Source organism: Parasteatoda tepidariorum, chromosome 9 (genome assembly GCF_982258835.1).
Source record: "Parasteatoda tepidariorum strain Cologne lab strain chromosome 9, Ptep-v5.0, whole genome shotgun sequence".
NCBI classification, from domain to species: domain Eukaryota; kingdom Metazoa; phylum Arthropoda; class Arachnida; order Araneae; family Theridiidae; genus Parasteatoda; species Parasteatoda tepidariorum.
This window is the reverse complement of record NC_141763.1, coordinates 93,130,505-93,157,259: the sequence shown is the minus strand read 5'-3', so window position 1 is coordinate 93,157,259 and position 26,755 is coordinate 93,130,505. Positions and strand designations below refer to the sequence as shown.

Below are 26,755 nucleotides of genomic sequence, written 5' to 3'. Positions count from 1 at the left end.
AATGGAGATTAAATTTTTGTTCACTTTAGGTTCTAATTTATTTTGAAAAAATAAAAAATAAAAAAAAAAAAAAAACCCACCCTCTCAATTAGCCCTAATTCTGCTGCAATATTTATATTTTCTCAAAGAAATGGGATATAAACTTTTTGAATTCAAAATTTTATCCGTTATAAATAAGCATTTTATCATAATCAAATAAAATAATTTAAAAAAAGAAGATAACAAGAAAAAGACTATAGTGCAGATTTAATTGCATCACTCACTATTAAAAAGAAAAAAGCCACGTGGTTTAAAGTGTTAAATATTGTTTATTATAATAACACTAATATCACCAAAGAAACGGATAGGTCGCCATTTATAGTACGCCCAAATCACCGTCTTCCCGTTTCCTCATTGGTGGGTTCCAGGCAAGCGGTTAATCTCTTTACATTTTTACCGCCATTTGTGAAAATTGTTGATTGTTTGCTCCTGTTGAAGCCAGCTCTGATATTTGAAATATTTTTGTGAGTCATATTCATCTTGCGTGTTGATTCACATGTCTCGTTCTTATTTATCTCCTGCCAGATTATCAACATTAAGAATTTCAAGATGTCACAGAAACAAGTGCCCAAGCCGCGAGCCCTTTTCGCCTTAGAAGACGACGGACTCATACAGCGACTCGATTTCAGTGACAGCGAAGACGACGAGAATACCAAGTTAGATACGTCCAATGGATTCATCGAATTTGAAGAATTTTCATCCCCGATCAACACACGTCGTGACATTCGAAATCGCAACATCAAACGATCTGATAATTCTTCGCCAAGTGAGTTTAATATCTCGTGTGATTCCGTAATGGATTCTGAAAATACGGTCGAGCCGAAGTTAAGGAAAAGACTTGTTTTTGACGAAACTGCGACGTCAAAAATTGATCTTACTCCTCCATATAGAAGAGTTAGAGCTCTACGATTGTTTGGATCTCCGCAATCGCCCAAAACATTGTTAAAGCAATCAGAACTTTCATCTGTTGATAATAAAAAAATAGCATTATCACGAATTAGAGTTTTAGGTCAAGAAATTTTTGACAAAAATCATAATGTGCAATCTCGGGTACGGCCTCTGTCCTGGTGTAAATATTCCACTTCCGCTTTAAGGACTAATATTAACCCGTTTTGTAAATCAGAGGAGTATTCTGGTTCTACTGGTAAAAGGCGAAGAGATAGCGGTATATGTGGGTAAGTTTGATTTATAAAACTATAGAATGATTTCTAATTAAAGATGGTGTTATAAAGTTTATGCTATAAATGAATATTTTATTACAAAAATACATTTTTTATTGACTGGTTGTTGAAATATTTGTTGTTTTTATTGACTGGCTTAAAATTGCCTAATTATTTCCAGTCTCTTTAAAATTTTTAGGTTTTTGTAAACAAACATAAATTTGTCTTCAAGTTGTTTATTTTAAGCCATAGTAATTCAAAATACTATGAATTTTACTTATAAGATAAAGTTATTGCTAATGTTTATGATATATATTAATATTTGTTTTTTTTAAAAAATATGTTAATTATTGACTAGTTGTAAAAATATTTTTATTGACTGCCTTAAAATTGCCTAATTCTAGCCTCTTTAACATTCTTCAGTTTTGGTAAACAAATATAAATTCGCCTTCAAGTTGTTGATTTTAAGCCACAGTACTTCATAATACTACAAATTTTACTTATAAGATAAAGTTATTACCAATTTTTTTCTACTAAAAATAATACGTTAGCTGTAATTCTTTTGCGAAATTGACTGAAAATTTTATAATTTTCATCTATCTAAAAGTCAAATTCTATATTTAGTTATTTGTAGTTATTCTATATCATGATATCTGTTTATTTTATACCTTAAGTATTCAAGTAATTTGTTATAAATTTTTTTTGTAGTTTAGCACTTGAAGAAAAAGGACTGTTTTGATAATGTTTACTTGTTTCGTGTTAACGTATTGTTTAATTTAGTTTACTTGAAAGAAAGATTTGTAGTCTTGTGATTTTATAGACTCTTTGGGTTATTTTAAGTAAAAACTCAGACATTGGGTTTTATTATTTGCTTTAAAATTTGAAAGATTAATTAATTTACCCCCTATTATTTATGTATAGTATTGTTGATTTATTAAGTATTTCATGAATGTAAACAACAGTGCATAGTGCCTGATTAAAAAAAACAAAACATAAACAGCTGTTTGACCTCTAACTTGATGCATATTGTTTCACGATAGCTCTTATATTAGACTTGTGAATTTGTAAAGGCAAAGACTTAAAAAATCTTTGCATCAGGGTTGGCATGGTTTAAATCGCTTTATTTTTTAGAAAAAAATCATTCGTTTGAATCTATCGTGATTTTTTTTAAAAGAAGATCATTGATTAATTGATCATTAAACTAATAGATTTTATTTTAAAAAATAATTAAATCTAAAATATCTGTATAAATTATATTATTTAGGGTGATTCTTTTTAAAGCCAGCTCAATTTGTTAATAAAGGTTTTAATCTAAAGAAACAATGAATGCGTAAATTATTATATTTCAAAATAGACTAATAATTAAATAAAATAAGAGGCTAAAAATGTATAGAATAATGCTTAACTGTAAAACTATTATTTTTCATTAGCATTATGTGAAGTAATTTGTTGTTAATAAACATTTGTTGTCAATTGTACCCATTTAGTTTTATGATTATACATGTTTTCAAATTCAAAACATATTAAATATGTAGTTAGCGTTTCCCAGTAAGACTTGTTCTACTCAGAGAAACAATTTTTTTTAAATATACTTTATATTTTTCTCCTCATTGGTGTAAAATGCCAAGGTTTTTATAACTTGGGGTAATTACCTGGTTAAATACCCAAAATTCATAATTACGTGGTTATTTATTAATACTTTTCATAATTCATTGGTTGGCTCTTTAAATTCACATTTCTAATCATGATCCCCACAGGATGCGTAGCCTTTTTTAAAAAATGCTTAATTTTCTCTTTTCAAAAGCAGTACTTTTTTCTTTGCCATGTCAATTTTTGCCACATATTTTACAAAACTGTTCTTTCCACATTGTTCTATTCAACGTTTTCACAATTAATTCAACCATAATCCATTTCGGTGCATAATGGTTCGTAGCATGTGAAAGCGCCAATTATTTTATATGTTTGATTGATTAAATACTTGTGAGTCCGTCTACTGGGCTGCATTTGGTGAGATTATTGCCTTCTCATGTGCAACTCTGCTGCATTTTGCAAGATATTCTCTATTTCAGGCTTCATTTTCGACCCTCTGATATTGAACCGGAAAATCTCTCCATCTTTTTATGGTGGCTAATTTAATCAGAGTTCTTCGTAATAAGAGTTCTTCGTCAGAAACAGTTATTTTATCATGATCATGTAAAGTCTATGAAGATTATTTTGCATTTTGTTGATGTATCTAGTGCTTAAAAGGTGCTAATTTTCTTTTGAAAGATTTGGCAAATCACCCTGTCCCTAGTATTTGTGGATTTAAAAGTAACATCTAGACAAGGAAAGTTTTGGAAGAAATATATTTTTAAATTGCAAACATTCATTCATGTAATTTATTTTAAAAGTTTTATAATATGAAACTTTTCCTGCACATAACTAATACAAAATTCCTTATTTAATTGTGATGTTGAATAATAATACAATGTCCAATATGTAAATTTTTTTTTTTTTATTATTACTAATGAATTAAGAAATATAGCTTGATATTAGTATGGTTTTCAAAGGGTTATATGTTAGCTGGAATATTTCAATATTTTTGTATGCTAAATTCAAATGGGATCAAGAAGCTTCTTTTCTTATGGGAAAAAGACTAAATTTTTTCCCTCTTCAAAATAGTATGTTTAACTTATTGAACTACTCTGAGCAATGATTTATATGTTTTATTTCTTACTTTAAATAACAAAATGTATGTTTAGTTTTATCATTCTATTCCGAATCAGAATTTTAATAATTCTAACGGAAATGGAAAAAGAGAATTTAAAGTTTTTCCTCAGTGTTTATTTGCACAAACTACATATTTAAGTGCTTATATTTAAATAGATGAAAAACTAAATGGGTATTATGAAATTATGTTTATAAAACAACAATTTTTTTTAAGACTTACTTTGGCTATCAAATATATTTTTGCAAATATTACCCCCTTTCATTGTTTCCCCCCTTTTTTTTCTTTGTTCAATTCATATAGAGAAAAGGGTATATACTTTATATACTTAAGGTATAAAACTTGAGCAATTAATTCTTGGAAGCATTATAATCTTTCATTTCATTAATTGCTTTATATTTTCTCAATGTCACATCTTAATAATTAAGAATTATTGCTGGCCTAATCAGTTATTTTGAAAAATAATTTTCTTAAAAGTTGTTGATAGGATTTAAAATTTCTTGTAAAGTTATTTTTCAAATTTGCCCATTTTAACTGAACTGAACCATTAACTGTAAATATTTTAGTTTTATATTATAAGTAAATATTTTTTGTTTTATATTTTGATGTTTTATTTTATTTCAAAACTATTTGCTAAAATATATTTTAATTTTTGAGGTATCATTTATTCTTAATTGTTTGATTATATTTTTTAATTAAATAAAAAGTTTAAAGCACCTTTTACAAATATCTAATATCGAGTATGCTGGATCGTCTTCATAAAAATTAATTTTAAACATCCGCGCGCTGAATTTCTTGCGTTAACTTTTTTCCGTTACTTAGGATTGGCTAATTTCTCTGACGTCATATTGTATTGCATCACTGAAATGATCGTTGAAGTGCGTTCGCAATGATTCATTTTTCTACCTTTACGTCAATGATCTTCGTGTTTCATCCCGACTTGTTTCTTATCGAGGAATTCGTTTTTATCTGAGTGTCATTCACATTCCACGTGTATTTTTTTTAGTGTCCTTGCCTTTGATACCATAAAAAATTTATAAATTTTATGTTGAATTGAACTAAAAGAATAGGTTGACGGTTGTTTTCAATCTGGCGTTTATTCTTTGTCAAATAAAATTTTATTTCTTTTCTTTTTTTCAATTATAACCGAAATCGATATTTGTTACGTTATTGCCAACAGTGGATTGATATTTAGAAAAATTCGTAATTCTTATGTATATTTAGAAACTCAATTCTAAGCTTTTTTAACTAATAGATTATTATAGTTAAGCTTCCTCTATTTTAAAATTTTAGGACATTTTTTCTTTTTCTTAATTCCGTACAAAAGTTCGAATCGCTTGCAATTAAGTACCTTGTTGGGTCTGTGAATTATTTTTTAAATGAAAAAAATACGATTTATTTTATTTAAAACATAATTCAAAGATATCTAATGAACTTTAATTTATTAATAGCGCAATTTTATAAAATTAAAATATTATGAAATATAAATCACAGAAATGGATTACTGCACAAGAAAAAATTGTTATTATAGTAATGCATGATTCAGATTTATTTAAAAATAGAATAGTAATTTAAATTTTTTTATTTTTAAAAAAACCTTTGCTAAGTGAAACTGTGATCTTTGATGAACATAGAAACTTTTAAATGAATGATTTTTTTCTTTAATGATAGTTTTTAAATCAACGAAATTTATTCGGATGTTTTATTTTAATAGAAAAGAGTGTTTAAAACATAAATTTAATTAAAAAAAAGTCTTAAAATGATATTTTAACTACCTTAAAATAATTTATTGTTTTCAAATTGAGGACCACTATTTTAAAAATACATTCTAGAATTAAACGATTCATCCTTTGCTTTCTGATTAAATTTTTGATTATCTCTATTATCTGCTACTTGAAATGTCTTATGCTAAGTTCTGTATGACGCATATGATGTGGGGAAATGACCATTATCTTATGCTTGAGTGTAGTTAGTTATTAAGTTGAGATATTATGATATAAATTTTTCTCTTAACTGTAAATTTGCATGTTACTAATAATTTAAACTGTAATTATTAATTGTTAAATTTTTTACTATTATAGCTCGTTTTCCGTTTATTTCAAGTTTTTAAGGTCACTATTTCGCTATTCCCTTTTGTAAGAAAAGTAGAATGAAGAATTAAAATATCCTTTTTCATTGTTTTTTTTTCCCCTCAAAAGTTGATATTTTTGTCAAAGGAAATTAGTTAAAAAAGAAAAAAAACGACCATAATTTTTATCCTACTTATGTTTTTTTCCAGTTAATTTATAATTGAGAGGACTCACGTTTACCAATCACGTGCTGCAAGTTGTGCACCCTCTAAGGAAGGCTAAGTATTCAGTTCGGTATATCTTTGGTTTTTGGGAGAATACAGATACTTTTAAAGATTTTAATCGTGGGAAAATGCCTTGTAAGCTATTAGATCATCATAACGATAAACTTCCGTGTTCACTGAAGTATAACAAATGCTTGTCCCGCGGTAATGCATGAAAAGAACAACAGTTGGTGACAAGTGGGTAAAAGAATGGGGAAGATATGGCCAAGAAAAAACCGTTATTTTGATACCGATTCCCACATGGTTTTTCTTCATGGATTGTCTGATTTTCCACTTCGTTGCGCTCTCCTCTCTTCCTACATTATGGAATCGGTAATTTTAATGATAAAAAGATTCTAAGGCCAAATTATCGTTTTCTATCTCTATACTAATTGATTGCTGTGGTTAAAGGAAAATAATCGGTTTCTGTTTGCTTATTAGTAACTTGGCTTTTATTCCATGTGTCTTTTTCGCATATGACATTTTAAAATATACTTTGGTTTAAAAAATTTCGTACTGATATTTTAAGCAACTGTCTTTTTTTTTTTTAATCTTAAAATATCATTATTTCTTCGTAAATATGATATAAAACGTTTATGAAAATATTTATAAACCTAACAGTTTAGGAAATGTGATAAATAAATTTTTATTCAATTTTATGCTATTGTCGTTTCTCTGTTCTGAATTTCAAATTACGAAGTCTTATTAATACATTTTTTTTAATGTTAGCCCCACATCCAAGCCTTATAGTGAAATAAAATGCTTATGCAGAAGTCAATTTACGAGGAATTCGCAATCCTTCACAAAATATTTTATCGTAAAAACGGACTTTCCAGAATGCTTTTCATCCTCAAAATAAATTCTTTAAAAAAGTGGAGTTGATGATGTCCTCAATTCATAAGTTTAAAATTCGAACTTTTGTTCTATCACAAAATATACTATGTTAGGAAGAAGTCTTACAGCAGGAGTAGATTTTTCCCAAATTCCCTAGAACAGGATCTTGACTGTAAGTCTTCAATGGTCTCTAGTTTTTTTATTTTTCACTAAAACAAGTCGCTATTTTCCCAAATTTTAAAAAAACAAATATTAGTTTTAATTTGCACAAAAAGTCTGGAAAAACCCCTACGAATGTTCTCCAATATTCTTGTTTGTATAATTTTCTTTATTTTAACGTCTGAGGCTCAAACGTACTTTTGAACGAGATTATTAAGAATTATCTGTTTCATTTGCCTTACATTTGAGAATTCCTTTACTGGCTTTTGGCAGCAGGCGCGTGTCGTCTGTCAGCTGTTCTTTTCTCTCGCATGCGACAAGTGGTCCCGTTTTTCAAGTACCAGATAAAAAGGGTCGGTTGCTGCTGCAGTCAACAGCTGATGATATTTTGATCATCATCCCCCACGTACAAAATATAAACCCCCCTTTTTATAGTTCCTCTGTATTAAACTCTGTATTCCAGGTGTTTAGATCTTCCGGAAGCAGATGTAGTGTCTGTGTTTTGGTGTATTGTCAACTAAGCGTGCATTGATGAAATCGTTATTTGCTTTAGTTTGTTCCATGCTTGTTTTTCCTGTTTAATTTCGATTTCAGGAGGGAATCGAAAGGGGGTGTTAGAGAAAGAGAGAACGTGTGAAACTATTTTATCATTGATTTTTAGTCCAGCGTCTGTTCAAAATCGAATGCCGATAGTCTGTTATCAACGGTTACTGTTGATACTAACAGCTGGCAGTAAGAAAGATAGCTTAGTGATTTATATTTTGGTGAACTTCAGCTATTTTAATCAAATGCTGTTAATGAAAATATACGATTGTTATTCAATATTATGCCTATAAGAACGATAAAGATTAATAAATAGTGAAATTGTTGCTTGACCAATTTTAATAAGTTTGTTAAGTCGAAGAAAATCTCGCAAAAGTCGGAAAAGTTTGCTCCGGTTAGCTAAGTTCTGTAAGTTTTGTCCTGCAGACTAACAGAGGGAAAAATTAATAAAAAGATTTTGATCACAGGAAAATTATTTAGACAAATATTTATAGTTATGCAAGCAAAATAATTACTTTAATGAATATCATCCATAATAATTTAAATTAATACCTACCACAGACCTAATTTTTGAATTTATGTTTAAACGAACGATTGAAAGAGAACGCATAAAATCATTGAGATTTATAAATGAATTAATTATAGGCAGTCTTTTTAATTTGTGAATTCCAAAATTAAACTTGTTTAGATGAGCTGCTAAGTTTATTAGTAATATGCAATGGAATTTATTGTAGCAATTTTCTTATTATGAATATCCACTAAAAAATTTTAGTTCTAAGACTTACATGTGAGCATGAAATGTATAGTTCTTTTCTTCCAATGGTTTTGCACAATGCCAATATCTTGTACAAATATATGTATATTTTTTTAAAAATTATTTCTTCGATTGATAGGTTAGAATCCAAAATGTAATTTTAAATTAAGTGCCTTTTTCTTTAATCGGACATGAAAAAGAAAATTGGAAATCTAATGATTCGAACTGAATAATTACTTAATAATATTTATACTTTACTGAGATTTGGTGGAAATTTTAACTAAGTATTTATTAATCGACGAATCGATTACCTATTCCGCAGCTCTGATTTCAATTCTAAGGAATCAAAGCAAGCGTGTTCGATTCTGTATCTAGTTTGTATTCTCTGGGGTAGTTTGCTTTTATTAGAATAAAAAACGCGTGTCCCACGTCCCCTAAAGACTATGTTTTGTCCTTGTTAAACTAGTTAATAACATCAAATGATTCGTTATTTTGAGTTTGTAAATTACGTTAATTTCTTCATCTGAAATTGGAAAATTAACTAGATTTAACTTCATGTATGAAGATGGTAACATTTAAAGGTGAAAAATTTCTTATATCTTCATACTTGAAATGTTTCTGAAAAGTTACGCGAGTAAATAAAAGTTGAAACACATTGCTCTATTGAACTTATTAAGAACTATTCTTTAATATCTTACATACTGATGTATCCTTGCATTGGTTTCAAATTAAATATTGGAATTAATTTAATTTCTTTTTACTTTAAAAGCAAATCAAAATATTATGTAAAACATGCACAAAAAATACATAATTATATCTAATCTCATTATGGGATATCGAAATATTCCGATAATGCATATTATCATCAGTATATTAGATTATTAGAATTAATAGATTTTGGAATGCGATTTAATATCCTCGAGAATAACGCTCCTTTTTACTTAAGATTTTTTCAAGGGCTCCTACGACTTGAAAATAATTGATTTAATGATTTTGTTTTTTGGATTTGATTCCCAAGTTCGATTGTCTTCCAAGAAAATCAGTCCATCTAAGAAAATCCGTTGCGATCGTAAAGGAAAACTTTGAAGAAAACTTATTGATTTCTAGTTTTCCTTAGAACGTCTTCAGTTTCCTGTAGACCGTGAAAAGAATAATAGTTCTTATTTAAAGCAACTCCCCCCCCCCTTTAAATGCTTAACCGCCTCAATTGTGATGTCGGGGCACGTGCCGATCCTTTTCCGTGGTTTTTTCTATTCTTTTTTTTCTTCGTGCATTCGCGTGCGTTTTCAGTAGCAGATGCGTTTTTATAACGTATTTCGGGAGTTCGGGATCAACTTCCTAAACCATCTCCCCGACTGTTTCTCACCTGGTTTCCTTTCTTTTTTCTTCGGCCGGATAGGTAAAGGTGAGCCATTTTCAGAACAAAAGTCATCCTCCCTATATTTTAAGGTCGCGTGTACGTCTGTTCGGGAGTTATAGGTAAATAATGGATACAATATGTATCAGCTGGGATTGATTTTTTTTTTTTTTTTAAGAACTTCCCTCGTCATCCGGTTTTGGGTTTGTTTTTGTTTGGGTCAACGGTTTGAAGTTTTCCATCTTTAATTCCAGCTGGTTTTTCGCTTTTACTTTCCATGCTGCTCCTGGTTTCGGTTTTAGTTTGTATGCTGCGACGGAAATCGTTGGATCAACTTCGGAATTATTTTGGTTGTCTTGTGTTGCCATATAATTTTTTAAAATGTTGACTCCGAAAGGAAAACGATTTAAGTTAGTGAGAAGACGTTTGAGATCCAGATTATTCTGGTACATTTTTTTAAAAATTATTATTTTTTAATTATACACGTTTTTATTGCACTATTAGAATTAATATAGTAAATGCAAGTTAATTTTTACTTTAAATTTTTATTGTATTCTCTATCTAGCTATTGATACTTGTATATTTTATTGCGACATTTAATACTTTTTGTCGCTCATAAAATAATTTAATTTTTTAAAAATATTTTTTGGAAAACTTATGGGTTCTATTGATTTTTTTTTTAAATATTTTATTGCATTTGTATCAAATTATTACTATTACTTTAATAAGTTTCTTAAGTAATTATTCTATTCTATTTATATTTTTAGGACTCCATTTAATGATTCTTTCGACTCTAATAGTGAGAATGAATTTGACAGAGATTTCCATCCAAATAAGGTAATTAACGAATTTATAAATATGAAATATTTTATCTAGTTTATTGTTTCTGTTACATTAAACTGATACAAATAAAATTGTAAAGAATTTGATAATTTTTTATTTATTTATTTATTTATTAGAATTTTTTGCAAATGTACGTTTTTTACTTTAATAAAAAATATGTTCTAAAAAGTTTTCTAAATTTTGATTACTTATATTTTAAATAATTTAAACAGTGTTCTTATAATCTATTAATTTACTATTTTTGCAGTGTATAATAAAATTCAATTTAATGCTTCGTTTTAATTTAAAAGCGTTTTGATCTTATTATCATTTTTACACTTGTTTACTTATATTTTTGAGTAAATTATGTCTTCTTATGAACACTTTAAATTTTTTAATGAGTGATGAAGCAAACGTGTCATGGATTAATTATAAAAAAAGCTTACAGTAATGTGATTACTATTCCAACCAACACCTCCTAGATAAGAGTAGGCCTCTGCACGGGTTATCATAAATATCCTTTGGTAGTCCAAACGTAATGACATACATCGTATTTTCAACCACTGCGCCAGCTTAGTACCCCGAACGTAATGACATCTTTCTTATTTTTCATCAACTGCGCAGTTAACTTCGTCCCATCGGACTACTAAATTGATCCGTGCTGAGGCCTTCATACTTCTAGGAGGTGTTGTTCCAACCCCCCTAAATTAGCTAGTTTATTGTCTAATTAATGTTGATTAGAGTAGCAATCTGAATTTTTTATTCTCTGCGTTTTGGCTTGTTTTAGCTGTACAAATATTCTAAATCAAGCAATATGATTATTTTTGTTCACAATTGGAATGTATAAAGATTTTTTTTGCAAGAATTTGTAGTATTGATAAATTATTTATGTATTCTACTTGGAAGAAAAAAAAAAGATTTCATATTCCATGTAGCGAGAAATTGTTGCTCTAAAAATGGTTAATACACTGTTCAGAATCAAATGTTGCTTAAACGCTGCAAAATTGCTCTGTAAAATGTCTAATTACATCATTGAGTATTTTAAAGAAATGAAGATTTTAGGTAGAAAATTTATTAAAAGGCATATTTTCGCATTTTTTCTTATAATCAAAAAATGAAAGTAGCTTACAATTATTGTACAACTTTTGCTGGTTTGAGAGGCCACTAACAATTTATTACACGATGATCAGAGTCAAATTTTTGTGCTTCCAGGTCAAATGACTACTGTTAATTTAATTTTATTTTGTTCCTAATCTAAATTAAGTATTCAGCTATATAACTAAGTATTCTGCAGTAAATCCCCACTCTCTTGCATTTCTCAAAACCAATTTTAGGGCTGCATATTACTGAATTTATCTTATTACTAGTTATGAAGTTGGCCTGTTTTATTTATTTGCTCTATTTTCCATCTATCTATTTTCTTCAAGAAATATTTTGTTTAGTAGTAACCAGTAATTCATTTTTTAGCGTTTGAAAGAAAGGACCCTCTCGCGTTACGAGAGTGAATTTTTAGAGCTTGGTCAGATAGGGAGTGGAGAATTTGGAAGTGTTTGGAAATGCATCAACAGACTCGATGGCTGTGTTTACGCTATTAAGAAGTCTAGGAAACCTCTGAAGGGAACGTCAGATGAGTATGTATCTTCGTTTTGCATCTTATCTAATTTATTTTATAAACTATGCTCTGTATCAAAATTTTGTGAGATTCTATAAGTTATAATTAAGATTTATGTTAAATTATTGTTTTTATAAATTGTATTGTGTACACTACATTATTGTTTGTAAAAAACAAATATGCATCCTGAATAGCTTAGCTTTTGATCTAATAGTTGAATTTTTTATGAACTCAGACTCAATCTTTATTAGGGTGCATAGCATTTTTAAAAAGTGCTTAAAGGTTAAATTTTTTAAAAGCCCTTAAAGGTGCTTTTTTTGTTGAGGTGTTTCTAAAAGTGCTTAATTTTCTATCTTTTAAAAGAAGATTCTTTCTTAGCCGTGTCAACATTTATTTGAAAATATTTAAATTTTTATATTTATCTGTCCAAAACTTTATATTGTAGTGTAGTTTACATGAACTATGCTAAACAGTTAAAAATTGGAAGAAAGAAACAATAACAAGAAATAGAAAGATTAGTAATTATTCTGTATAAGTAGATGTTTGTTTTTAAAATATAATATCTAGAGAAAAGAAATAGATTGCTTTATTTATTCAAAATTATTTTGAAATTTAAATAAGATGGTTTATAGGATATTAAATGAATTTATACAATAAATCTATTAAACTGTAATTAAATGCTATCAAATACAATGATTGCGGGACAGTGATTAATATTGAACTTTCAATAAAATAAATTTTTTTTTTCAATGAAATATTTAAAACTTAATACTGATAAGAAATATAGCCCAGATATTAATTTTTTTAGTGCACGAAGTTACATGTTGTGTTTTAAGTGCTTAAACTGTTATACAACAAGATACTTAAAAAATTTTCTCATTTTCTTCTGTTTAAAACCCGATTATATTATAAACTATATAATGATGTCCTTTTGTTTAACAGACGGACTGCTCTCAATGAGGTGTATGCTCACGCTGTTCTTGGACATCATAAGCATGTTGTGAGATATTACTCTGCTTGGGCAGAAAATGACCATATGTTAATACAGAATGAATACTGTAATGGTAAGTGTACATTTATCGGTTTTCTTATTACATTTTTCTTTGCTGTTAGTTTTCACAGCATAATATTCTCTTAGTTGTTAAATAATTAAAATAAAGTGAACAAACCACAAATGTAAACCAAGTTAGAGACACATTATGGTCATTCTTCTTCTTCTCATTAATATTAATGCTTGTATCAATAATATAATTGTCTGTGATTATTGTCAGTATCAATAAGTTGAGTAAATTATTTATGATTTCATTATTGCTTTTATGTTGCTTTACTGTTCCTAAATTGTTTTCAGAAAGTTCTGCCTCCTGCTTGCTTCAATCACCAACCCCCATAATGATTGCTCAGACCTTTTTTTTTGTAACAATGATTATTGATGATAATCATTGTTACATTTAAATAAAGTTCTATGCAGTTGAATGATCATATAATTTTTCATTGTATTAACGTCAATTTGGCTTCATAGATTTAATACCTGATCCTATTGCAATAAAATTTAAATCTAATAGTTTTGCTCAGTTATCATTGCAACTCTGTCCATGAGTTCGGTTTTAAAATTTTTGTTTCCCATATTAAAAGTCATTTAATTTTTCTGTCCTAAAAGATAATTCGAGGTATCATTAAGAGCTGTGAGAATTAAATTTATATTGTTTTATAATTGTGAATTTGTTATTTTAATTGCATTCAAAATGACTGAATGCATTTTTATTCAAAGCTTATTATAGAAGTAAATATAACTTATTTTCTGTTTAATAATTGTAAAACAGTCAAGTTTAAATACCAATTTAAATAATGCTTTTTTTGATTAATAATTATTATAGGTAGCGTAACTGTCATTAATTTTATGTTAGTGACAACTAAAAAAAATCTGAAACTTCATTTCATCTATTTGCCCATGGAAAATGCATGGACTGGTCATCACATTTGTAGATTTTATATTTATGTATTTCTCAGTTGAACCTAAATTGTTTTTTATTTTATAGATTTCTTTTTTTTCCACTTGTTCAGATTGTTAAAATTGAGGTGTTACACTAATTATCTTCTCACAATACTAATTCTTTTGACTATTCTGACAGGTGGTAGTTTAGCTCAATTAATTGAAGAGAAAGCATTACAGAACACTTACATACCAGAATCAGAAGTGAAGCATATACTCATACACATTGTACTAGGTCTGCGCTACATACACTCTTTAAATTTAGCACACATGGACATTAAGCCAGGTACGTTTCTCTCTTTTTCTATTTTTTTCATATATAGAAAATCAGGATATTATGCTTATAAAAAGAAAAAAAAAAAGCCTTGTTTAATCTAAATAATTGCCTTATTAATTTTAATAAATGATTATTTTACTCAATTTAAAAATGAGACAAATAGTTTTGTATTATAAGAATGTGATCTAAAGAAATTGGTAAGTCACATCACATTTTGAAGTAGGATTTATCACGGACACCAATCTTTTATTCTAGTTAAAAGTTATAACTGTTCATAGTTAAAAAGAATCTTTTTCTTTCAAATAGTAGTCCTTCCTAATATGTGTTAGTAAAAAAAAAAAATTATTATTGTAATCCAAAATATACTTCAAAATTTTTTTCTTTCACGTGTGTGAAGGAAATATGTTTTTATTGGTTATCTGTCTATTCTACTTTATTTACCATGCTTTATATTTATCAGGAAGAAAAAAAAAACAGAATTAGTTACTAAACAAAGTTAGAAAGGTTAACGCTAATAATAATAACTGAAAGGGCCGTAATAGATCCCGATTTCAATGTGCTGTGAATAATTTAGTGTCAGTTTACATAATATCAATTTAGTTAAACTTAGTTTAAATGAAAAATTGTGTCTTGATTTAATCATCTTAGATCAAGTAGTGATTTATTGCAATAATTTTATATTGTAGAAAAATGTTAGTACCCTTGTTATGGTGTTAATGAAAAAGATTTGCCATGCAAGGGTTAAAAAATGCTAACATTTTTAACTATACAAGCATTTCTTACTAAGCTGTCACAAATTAATCTATTATTAATAATTTTTTAAAAGAATGATTTGGTTATTAAATTTAGTTGATTTATGTTATTTTTTTTTCTAGTAACAGAATTTTTTTTATTTATTTATTTTTCATTTTAAAGTTTGATCCAATTTTGTTTACTTAAATCTGTTGGTGCCCTTTTTCGTGATTAGGAATTATGCATCATAAATCTTTTTGCGTTCCTTTAACAATTCTTAAACTATTTGATGCACTATAGTGCATAAGCAAGATCATTTAGTCACAGTTACATGAAATATGCTATTTAGTGACAAAAACACAGAACAAAACACCAAATTTTAAATAAAAAACTGTTTTAGTCTTTTTTATCAATTACTAGCCCGGAGGACCACTGATAATTATTTTATGGTCTGAATCAAATTTTAGTGCTCTCAGACAAACCGATCATCCTTAATTTGGAGCCCGCAGCTCTTATTGACTGATTGTTTTTAATTACTATTCACCTGAAAAATTGACGATCAAATTCAAATGTATTTTACTTTATGTTAGGTAATATATTTATTACAAGAAAAAAAAGGCCTTTTCCTGTGTCTCCCCAGTCTTCAGATGATGGATTTGAAGAGGATGAATTAGATGAAGATGATTTAATCTATAAAATAGGTAAATACTGTTACTTTACATGGTGTGTAGCATTTTTAAAAAGTGCTTGCTTTTTGTTCACATTTTTTAAAAGTGCTTTTTTTATTTGGGATTTGTAAAAAGTGCCTAATTTTTTATCGTTTAAAAAGAGATTTTTCTTTGCGGTGTCAATTGTTGTTCTAAATTACAAAAAAATTCCTGATTTTCGCAATTTTTTCTGCAATATTTATCAGAAACTATTTATTTTATCATGATTATGTGAAGTTTTTGAAAGTGTTTTTGAATTTTATAAATTAAGAATTTGAAATGATAGAAGAAAAATTTTTTTATTACTGCGCAGAACCTAATTTTGATTTTTTTTTGGAAAGTGATTAAAAATATTTTTTTAGTGCTTAAAAGGTGCTTATTTTTTGTTGAAAAATCTGGCTATGCACTCTGCTCTATTTCTTTGCAAGCGTTCAACCCCATGCCGTAAATTCAAAGTGTTTATTCTAACCAGTTAATTTGAGATTACCGCTTACCGGACTATTAATCAAGTTTTTCACTTAGTCATTTTAATTCTTGATATTCTGAATACTATGAAACTATTGTCAAAATAAACGTATAAAGCTTTAATGAGGTTGAAAATGTTTTGCTTTTAGTCTTGTGTTTGCTTAAATTGTTTTCGTTATAGTTTTAAAATTCAATAAATTAATTCCGAACTACGCCTCATTTTGTTTTTGATTATAGTGAAAGCATTCTCTTCTTTTTGTAGGTGACTTAGGTCATGTGACATCACTGACCAATCCAGAAGTGGAAGAAGGAGATTGTAGATATTTACCAGCAGAATTGCTAAGAGATGATTACAGTCACCTGCCTAAAGCTGATATTTTTGCTTTAGGTTTAACAATGTTTGAAGTGGTAAGTTTTTAATTGATGCATTTCAGGGTACATTTTTAGTCAGAATTTAGGTAATTTGTAGATTAAAAACTGTGTCCGAATGATATTTGCTTAAGTAATACTTTTAATTAAGTAAGTTTATTTTTTGTATAGTGTGGAGGAGGACCTTTACCAAAGAATGGGGATGAATGGCATACCATTAGGAAAGGAAATATACCCTATTTGTCCTATTATTCTAAAGAACTGAATGACCTCATTCGAGTAAGCATGCAATTATTTGCTCTTGTTAAGCCTTTTCTTTTTTCTTCCACTTTTAGAAAAATCTTCGTTGAAACTTAATTTAAGGTGTCTGTAGTTTTTTTTTTTTAATATCAAATTATGTTATTTCATGAAGATTTCATAAAAACCTTCCTGTGGTTTAAGTTTGGCCCGTTGCATATGTTTATAAAAACTCATTTTTGATCCTAAGGATTAATTTTTATTTTCTAGTGATTGAGTATGAAAGCTGCAAAAACATTTTCCAATTTTATGTTATAATTTGCATACATTAATTGCTGTATATTAACTGCTTTATTTAAACAAGTTTAATTCTTTTAAATTGAAAGTTTATCTTGAGCTTATTTTAAAATTAAACTTATATTCTGCTTAATTTATTTTAAATACCTGCGTTTCCTAAATTATTCGAGCACAAAAGTAACTAAGTTACAAATTGTAGACTTTTATAGAACTTTTTTCAGTTACTTTTTTTCCCCATATCCAACAGCTCTTTTTAAACTGTTAATAATGGATAGTAAATGTGTAAATTAATTTGATAAAAATAATTATATTGCATAACTTGCAATTTATGGTTAGTTTTTATTATTCATTATAATTAAGTCATAGTTTCTTAAATATTTGTGTGACAAAACAGCTTTATTTGAAAATTTTAGTTTTTTGTTCTGAACTATTTTTTAAAAAGTGCTAAAAGGTATTTATTTTTGATTTACGTTTTTTGAAAGCCCTTAAAGGTGCGTTTTTTTATTCAGGGTTTGTGAAAAGTGCTTAATTTTCTATCTTTTAAAAATAGATTTTTTCTTTGCCATATCAATTGTTCTAAACTACAAAAAATGCCTGATTTTCTCAATTATCTCTACAATATTTATCAGAAACTAGTTATTCAATTTTTGAAAATATTTTTCAATTTTATAAACATAAAACCTAAGTAAATTAGGTTTTATGTTTATAAAAAGATATAAAAACTTCAAACGTTGGAAATTTTTTTTTATTGCTGCACAGATCCTAATTATGATTTTCTTTTCTGAAAGTGATTAAAAATATTTTCTGAGTGCTTTAAAGGTGCCTATTTTTTCTTGAAAAATCTGGCTACGCACCCTGAGTTTTTATAATATGATAAATTTTAAAGGTATTAAGAGTATGAATGTTTTAATTATGTTTAAAACATGTTTTTAATTTAGAATTAAAGAAATAGAAAACATTAGAGATAAAGACTTTAAAATAGTGAAATTTTTTATTATTTTTGTTTTTTCCTTTCCAAAAAAAAGCTCATTACTCAAAGAACGAAGTGTTTTTAAATTATTAATAAGCATAAGTAAATTAGGATAAATTAGTAACTTTGAGCTTATATTTAAATCAATTTTTATGAACTCGTTACTTCAAATATATAATTCTTAAGGAAAAGCATAAAAAGAAAATATTTGTACCATTTAGGGGGCCCCTATGCCTGGGCCTCTCAGGCCTTATGATAATTCAGGTACTGTATTTGAGCAATCATAGTACCGTTTTACCTTAGTGCAATTTAGACTGTTTAAAATGGTAAAAAAAAAATTATTTTATTTGCAATCCACAGTACTGTTTCCCCTCAGTACAATTCATGCAGTTTTACTCAAGGGGATGAAAAAACTAAATTACTTGAGCATAGTTTATGTATAAAAATTTTTTTCAGAAATTTCAAGTTGTATTTTTATTTTTAGCAAATGGTACACCCTGATCCCAAGATGAGACCAACTAGTGCAGCCCTAGTGCACAACCACACTCTAGTTCCCTATGTGTGCAAAACAAAGGAACAGCTCAACAGAGAACTCAATGAAGAAAAATTCAAGAATCAATTACTGTCAAGGTAGGCTTTAATTTACTATAATTGTAATTACTATTTTTTTTACTACAGTACAGAACCCGTTATCCGGAAATCAGAAAACCGGAACAAAATTCGATAAATTTTCCCGCTATTTAAGAAAAAAAAAATTTTTTTTTTCCTCTTAAGATTTTAGGATTTTTTTTTTATTTTTTGAAAGATGTTTATCTTACCATCATTTTGGAAGTAATCATGAGTGTATTACTCCATCGTTTTTTCTTCTTTTTAAGATTATTTCCAAAAAAAAAATTTTTTTGTTGTTGTTGGGTTTAACAATAAAAAGAAACGGCTTTTTGTAGCGATTCAGAAAACCGGAAAAAATCAGTTATCCGGAATAGCGATGGTCCCGATCGTTCCGGATAATCGGTTCCCTACTGTATAATAAATGTCACCTCAAGTTTTCAGTTTTTTAATTTTTTATATATAAGTAGCTCTTAAACTATATTTTTGATTTACTAGATGAAAATTTAGTTCTGATTCTGTGAAACGTCTGCAAGTTGACTACTTGCTGTGCATTGCTTTAATGGTTAACATAAAGAGCAATCAACTTATGGAAAAGTTTAGATTCATTTTTTTTATATTTTTGTATATACCTTATTTATATATTATCAGTCAAAGGATTCTAGACCTTAACATGTTTTAATAAGTGAAATAAATAATGAATTTTTCAGCATTTAATATTAGTTAAGGATTAGAAATTCCCTTTTTTTATTCCATTTGTTGCATTCATTCCTTAGCCTGTCTGTTCCAGTGTGTGTCTAGCCAGGATACTTTTCTTTACAATGCACAATTAATCAGATGCTTTTTCTTCCTGCAACTCTATTGGTTTTGGGACTAATGTTAGTGCTACGAAGCAGAAAGTGCTAAAAATATCTCAGTATAATAAGGAAAGCCTCTGCAATACAATTTACATCCATGTCTATGCCTGAAAAACTTTTCAATTTTCCACAGCAACTTAACTACATGATTTTATAAGATTTCAATTTATATGAAATATGTATGTATATATACAGAGTGCACCTTAAATTTTGCAATAAACTTTTCGGGAAGTAGGGCACATCATAACGATTAAGAATTATCTAGAAACGCTTTTCTATAAAGACATGTCAGCATAAGACATCATTTTTAGTAGACCAATCAAATCCAATGCACTTGCAACGACTTTGCAACTTTCTTTTTCCAAGATCGAATGTTTTCCTTATTTATTGAAATGTGTCAACAGAGTTCCAGTGAGGCTACGAAACTATAACCTTTTTTAATAATTCTATGATATATATATTTTATTTTATAACCGTCGTTGAACAGCCGACCCAAATTCATGGGTTTACGACTACTTACGTTCAACTCCGTAGCCTTGTAATTTTGAACCAATCCAGAAGACAAGGAAACTCCTGGATCAGTACCCCCAGAGGTATTGATTTGTTGTGGGAACATGGAGGACTTTGAGACTCGACAGATCTAACGCGCATCAGTCACCATTTACTACACGGGGAGTCTTCGGCCGGCGAGGATCGAACCCACGACCTCTTGGATATGGGCCCAGCGCCCTACCGACCAGGCTATCCCGGCCCATGATATATATATTGTAAAAAACAGCACAAATTAAATTTCTCTCTGACGTGTTTAACTTTTAAAATCTTTCATATTGTTTTGAATGCATGTTTATGCCTGCCAAGTCTACCCTTTTTTATCGAAGACACCCATATTTTACGACTATCTCTCATTTACCATTATTCTCTTCAATTTCTCTGTATTATTTAAAAATTATTCTGATGTTGAGTGTCTATATTATAAGTAATTGTGAATAATGGTTTAAGAAAATCCTTTTTAGTTTAAGATTTATTTACATATTTCTTACTTCACGCTAAATTTAAGTGCTTACGTTGTTTTGAATTTCTCTTTTTGACTTACATTATTATGCATAATGTATCAAAAATGTGCACATAGTCCCAAAAATGTCGCTAGCAAAATCTGTTATTTTATTTCTCCAATGTTGGCCGATATATTTTTATCATTTGATGAGGAAACAGTAACTATATGCAGTTGCAGATAATTACTTAAACCCTATACTGCAATGATCTTTTCTTAACTTGCAATGGAGTATAGCATAATTAATTTTTTGTAATCATGTACTTCTTTTTTATTCAATGATTGCTCACACATATTTATCTTAATTACAGGCAGCTAGTAGAAATGGCTAAAGTGTCCTCTGAAAACTCTGCAAGCATGGAAAATCGTGAGAACAAGTTGCTCATCGGAGCGGCCCTAAAAGACAACAACACCAACGTTGACCAGCGAAAGAGTAAGATGATCATAGGGATCGCTTCCAAAGAGAACTATTACTCCTCTATTCCAGTGGGGATGGACAAAATGGGTGTCGCTAAGTCAAAATGTTGCACAAGACTAATAGGGAAGGGCATCAATCGTAGCAACAGCATTACATTTTAAGCCTGTGATTATCACTCATTGCATGTGTATATGTCTCATTCTCTGAGTTCACTGAGTAGGAATATCAATTCAATTGACTATAGAAAGTTATATTTTGTTGTTCAGCAATTTTATTTAATTTTAATCTAGAAATTTTGTTTCTTTGTGATCGTTCGCTTTGTAATTTTGTCAGAACCTTGTCCAACTTAAATAAGTTTTATTTATATTCATATAATTTTTAAGTATGTAGCATGCTATGAGAATGCAATACAAATGAGAGTTAATACAAATCAGTAAATACTCTGTTTAACTTCAAATAGTTAGTAAGGATTTTTTTTCTGAGGACTAAGTTTATTCTAGTAATGGATTTATTTCAATTTAATAGGAATTCATAATCAATCGGGCAGAGTTAGAGTAATGAATAATAAATTGCAATTACATTTTCAAAAGAATAAATAAATAATAAAGATGATAAATTAGGTACTTTTTAAAGCTTTAGGTATTACATTACTGCTGTTAACTATGATTCATTAAAGAAGTAGTTTAATTTAGATTGATAAAATTGTTGCTAAGAGTTAAATTATAAGTTTTATATTCATCTGGATTATTTCTTTTTTAATTCTCCCATAAACTAATAAAAGTGGTTGAATTAATTGGTTTGAGTTCTTTCAAATGTAACTCAGGGTTTTTTTATTTCTTTTTAATCATTCCAACCTTGCAATACAAATGTTAAGTCTTATTATTATTAATTTTGATTGAAATAATTAAAAGATTTTAATTATTTCCAGAAAAATTAGTGAATATTAATTTTTTAGCACTTTTTAATATATGAAAAGTTTGATTTTTGGAGTTCCCGTAGCTTCCTAGTACTAAGATCTAAAACAGAAAAGCCTGCTGCATAATTGCCAACTTCCAGTTCCAACGACTTGATTTTCCTGTTTCTACTGGTTTGATAAAAATTCTCCTGGTTTTTTTACATTTTAGAAAATTCCCTAAAACCAATAGGGTTTTTACATGGATTATTGCTTGCTTGAATATTTAAATAAGTATTACTTACTAATATTTATAATGAAGCAAGCCTCATTTATAGAAATCAGTAAAGAACTTTTTTTTGTTCTAAAATGCCCAGTTTATTTTTATTCAGAACTCCCTTTTTAAATGAATTAAAAAAAATCTTAATTATTTTTTATGAATTAATTGCCTATTACTATTCAAAATTATGAGTAAACAAAATACACAATATTTCAATCCAATCATAACTGGAAAATGTTTCAGTTTTTCTTTTATGATAATATAAATCCTTGAAATTCCATGCGTGTAAAATATTTAGTACATTAAACCAAAATTATCATGAAATTTATATTTCTTAAAATCTTCTGGAATTTTTTTCCAATCTATGTTAGCAGTTATGCTGCAGCAAAAATTGTAGAAACAGATGAAAGTAACATTAGAGTATTGAAGGTTGCATGGTTCACAAGGAAACAGGAGATATAAATAATTCAGATGAAAAGTAAAGTTTACAATTTTTCAAAAATTAGTTTTGTTGCATAGATTTGCATGCAACAGGGATGCCAACTGCTACTGGTTTTCTGTTCTTTTTAAGGATTTCAGTGCTGATGCTGACTACTAAAAAGAACTAATTAGTGATTTTTTTGAAATCCTTATTTACTTGATTTTTATACTATTATGTTTAAGATAATTTTTTGTAAAAGATGTCATTGAAAATTCTATTTTTGGCTGTTACACTATTGCCGAAAAGCATTCTGTTTTGGTATCTGTTGCTGTGGCTTATAATTAATGTAATGCTCTAATTAGGTAATACTTTGAAGTTTTTAGTGTTTATACTATAATTATTTGAACTGTGATGCATTGTTTATAGTAAGATAAAACAACTGAAATATTGTGCTATTCAAGATTTTAGTGTTTTATTGTACTCATAAAGCTGAAAATCTAGTCTTAATTTTTTGATTGGATAACTTCTTTAGCATTTAGTATAACTTTAAAAGTTCTTAGTAATTTTTTTTAAGTTTGTTTTTAAAGCTGTATTGAATAAAATTTCTGTATTAGACAAATTCTGTTAAATTTTTTATAAATACTTAAGGCAAAATATATAACTATTTTTTAATTTATATCTGTCAGCAAAACTAAGCTTTGCTAAAGTGGGTGAAGTTAAACTTCAGGGTAAATTAACTTCAGTTATAAACTACTTTTCTAATTAAAATTACTGTCAGATAGTAAAGAAAATATCATATCTCATTGAGTTTTTTAAATTGTTGCAGACAACTGCCATTTTTCACTCATTGGTCTTGATAGCTCAAAACTTTTTACATTGCAGTGAGTTTTATAAAACACATTTCATTGTTATTTCTACTTGAAATCTTCATTTTGTACAAGATCCATTTCAGAAATTCTTATTACAGTCGACTCTCTAAGTACTTTGAAGGGATGCGGACAAATCATGAGGAGCGTCTTTAAACAAAATGTGTGAAAAACTTTTCCTTCACACTTTTGCAGATGCAGGATTGTCAATTTATTTCCTAACAAATTAGCTATTTCAAGTACCTTTTTTGCTTATTTTTTTATTGCACGAAAAACTTGTACAAGAATGTAATTTTAATTGTAATGTAAGAATGAAATTTAATTGAAATGTAAGAATTGTTGATTAGTTCAATTCCAGACTTGTTTTAATAGTTTATAGTTTTGGACATTTTAAAGGAGCCATCTTTCATGTTGAATAAGAAAATATTTGTTCTTAATCATGAATAATAGTAGTTGTATCTGCTTAAGAATGTAGTGATAATTAATTTAGTACTTTATTCACAAAATCACATTATTGGTCATTTTCATTAATGTTGTCGTTATAAACATCTTCTCCATCTCTCTCAAACAGACTCAACTGTATTATTTTTCTTTTCCAATGTCCTCACTTTGTGTCTATTTCACATGCACTTACCATTTTTTTTGTGGGGGGGGGGAGAGCAAGTGTTTAAATAGCACTATGCTATAACACTGTTGATAACTGTTAGCAATATTGAAACGTGCCTTGACTACGGTATATGCTATCTACGCAAACGGAAAGCAACCTTTACTCTGTTTAAAAGTTTTCAAAAACTATTTGTTTTTAAAGTGTTAATTGCTACTATAGGATGCGTCAAAAATTTTCCAAAACTGACATTCTATAAATGATTGTTTTTTTGTATTGATATGTCATTGTTTTATTGGGTGAATAGTGTCACATAGCCATGTCGCATTTTCACATAATTGTGCCATCAATTTTGGTTCCTTTAACTGGCTTACACCAGATATCATTGTATATAGATCATTAGATAACTTTGTAAATGTATAAAAAATAGCTGCATGCTATTTTATTAAGAAAAATTTTAATGTTTTGTATATACGTGAATATATTTTATTAAAAGATATTGTATGGTGTTCAATATTAAAATTTATCATCCAATATGTGAAAGAGAAACAAAACTTGAAAATGTGCTGAGCATATTAAAAGTAATCCATTTTTTTGATGTAATTTTGATATTTCTATATTGTATAACTTAAAATTTTTAACTATTCCTTTTTCATTCAGGTATGCTTAAAGATACTGTTTTATTAGTAATTTCTTTTATAGTTTAACTGAAGTTCAAAATTATTTTGATATTTAATTTTTATTGGACTTATTTATGTTTGCATAAATATCAGTGCCTCAGAAATGTACATCTTTTTTAAAAAAAGTGTGCACACTTTGTTATATTTGTAAATGTTAACTTTCCAGCTGTTATAAATAAACTCACATGAAATTTACTCTGCTCTATTGTTTTCTTAAAAGAGAAGTTGTACATGGTTTGATTTTTAAATTAAATTTTCTTTCATTTCCTTAAATATGTGAAAAATATTTTCTGTTAAAATTAAATGAATAAATTTTGATGAAAGCATTTTTTTAAAATTGCTAAATAATCAAGTAATGTCACTCAGCAATGAAAGAATAGGATTGATTGAACTTCAACATTTGCAATCTAAATTTGTACTATTGTTGAATAATATTCAACAATTAAAATAAATAAGAATTTATGAGAAATAAATGGGCTTAGGAAAAAGCGAGTGGTTTATATCGGTGATTAATGTAAAAAAGATTCACAAATTTAGCTTTTTTGTTTTGTTTGCTGTAAAGAAAAATTTTTTAACAAAGAAATAAATGAATGATGAGAAAGAATGTGAGAAAAATGTTTTAATAATCAAATTATTGCATCCAATTGAAGATGTATCCAAAACTTATTAACCTAAACATGCTTTTAAATCTTTTTAAAATAAACGTAATTTAATTTTGTGAATTTAGTATTTAAAAACCATTTTACCGTTTACAATTGTATTTATATGTTGAGAATTTTTTTTTGGTTAAGCAAAACATTTTTCCTGCTATTAACATAGAAAAATTCTTTAATTTTTATTACAAGAATAATCATTTATAGCTTTATGCGCTAATTTTTGATTTTTAATTTCAAATATAACGTTATTCAAATTATAATGTTGTAATACCAAAAACGCTTCTAAAAATATGATGTCTCTTCAATAGGACACTATATCGCTAGGGAATCAGTTCATAGTAAATTCCACCTCTATTTGTATTTCAAAATTTAGAGAAAAGCAAGTTCAGGTACACAAAGTAAAAAGGAAACTATTAAGTTCCGATTCTGAATTTTTTTTCATTTCAAAAGGCTAGAGAATCGTGGCAGGATTACGCAGTGGGGAAATTATCCTGTCATAATTTGTTTGCATTTTGGAAAGAAAAAATAATTTCTGGCATTTGGTACTCTAGGTTTACCTGAACTCTCGTTTCTCTAATTTTTTAAATGCCAATGGAAGAGAATGAGAATTCGCCATGAAGAGTTTCTCAAGCAGGATAGCATTCTCCCGAGGAAAGCATTTGAAGTTCCAACACTGTTCCCTTGCAGACTAAATTAAGTACTGTCTGGCAATTACAAGATGAACCCTCATCTTAAGGAACAGCAATCTTATTGAGAGCTCGTTTCTTGATTGCTAGACACATAGCTGCCAACTCTATTAGATTTACAAGTAGACTACTGGTATAATAAAATTTCTCCTAGTTTTCGTACATTTTAGAAAATTCCCTAATAATCTTATTGAGAGCTCGTTTCTTGATTGCTAGACACATAGCTGCCAACTCTATTAGATTTACAAGTAGACTACTGGTATAATAAAATTTCTCCTAGTTTTCGTACATTTTAGAAAATTCCCTAAAACTGAGTAAGTTTCCTTAAAAGATCCTTATCAAAATAGAGTTTTTACAAAATTTTTTGTTTGCTTG

The 26,755-nt window shown here is 28.1% G+C and overlaps 1 protein-coding gene across 2 annotated transcripts; it reads left to right on the top strand.

Moving 5' to 3' along the window:
• The first annotated feature begins 398 nt into the window (after positions 1 to 398).
• Wee1 (Wee1 kinase) lies at positions 399 to 25,233 on the top strand. Of its 2 annotated transcripts, none has more exons than XM_043049830.3 (10): positions 399 to 1,214; positions 10,653 to 10,722; positions 12,175 to 12,338; positions 13,262 to 13,383; positions 14,449 to 14,595; positions 15,909 to 16,019; positions 16,753 to 16,898; positions 17,031 to 17,138; positions 18,848 to 18,993; positions 21,189 to 25,233. In XM_043049830.3, exons 1-10 carry the CDS (start codon positions 589 to 591, stop codon positions 21,454 to 21,456), a joined length of 1,908 nt encoding a protein of 635 aa, XP_042905764.1. In that variant the 5' UTR covers positions 399 to 588; the 3' UTR covers positions 21,457 to 25,233. The 2 variants fall into 2 exon arrangements, with proteins under 2 accessions (XP_042905764.1, XP_087008497.1); XM_087152371.1 differs by lacking the exon at positions 399 to 1,214 and adding an exon at positions 10,081 to 10,331.
• The last annotated feature ends 1,522 nt before the right edge of the window (positions 25,234 to 26,755 follow it).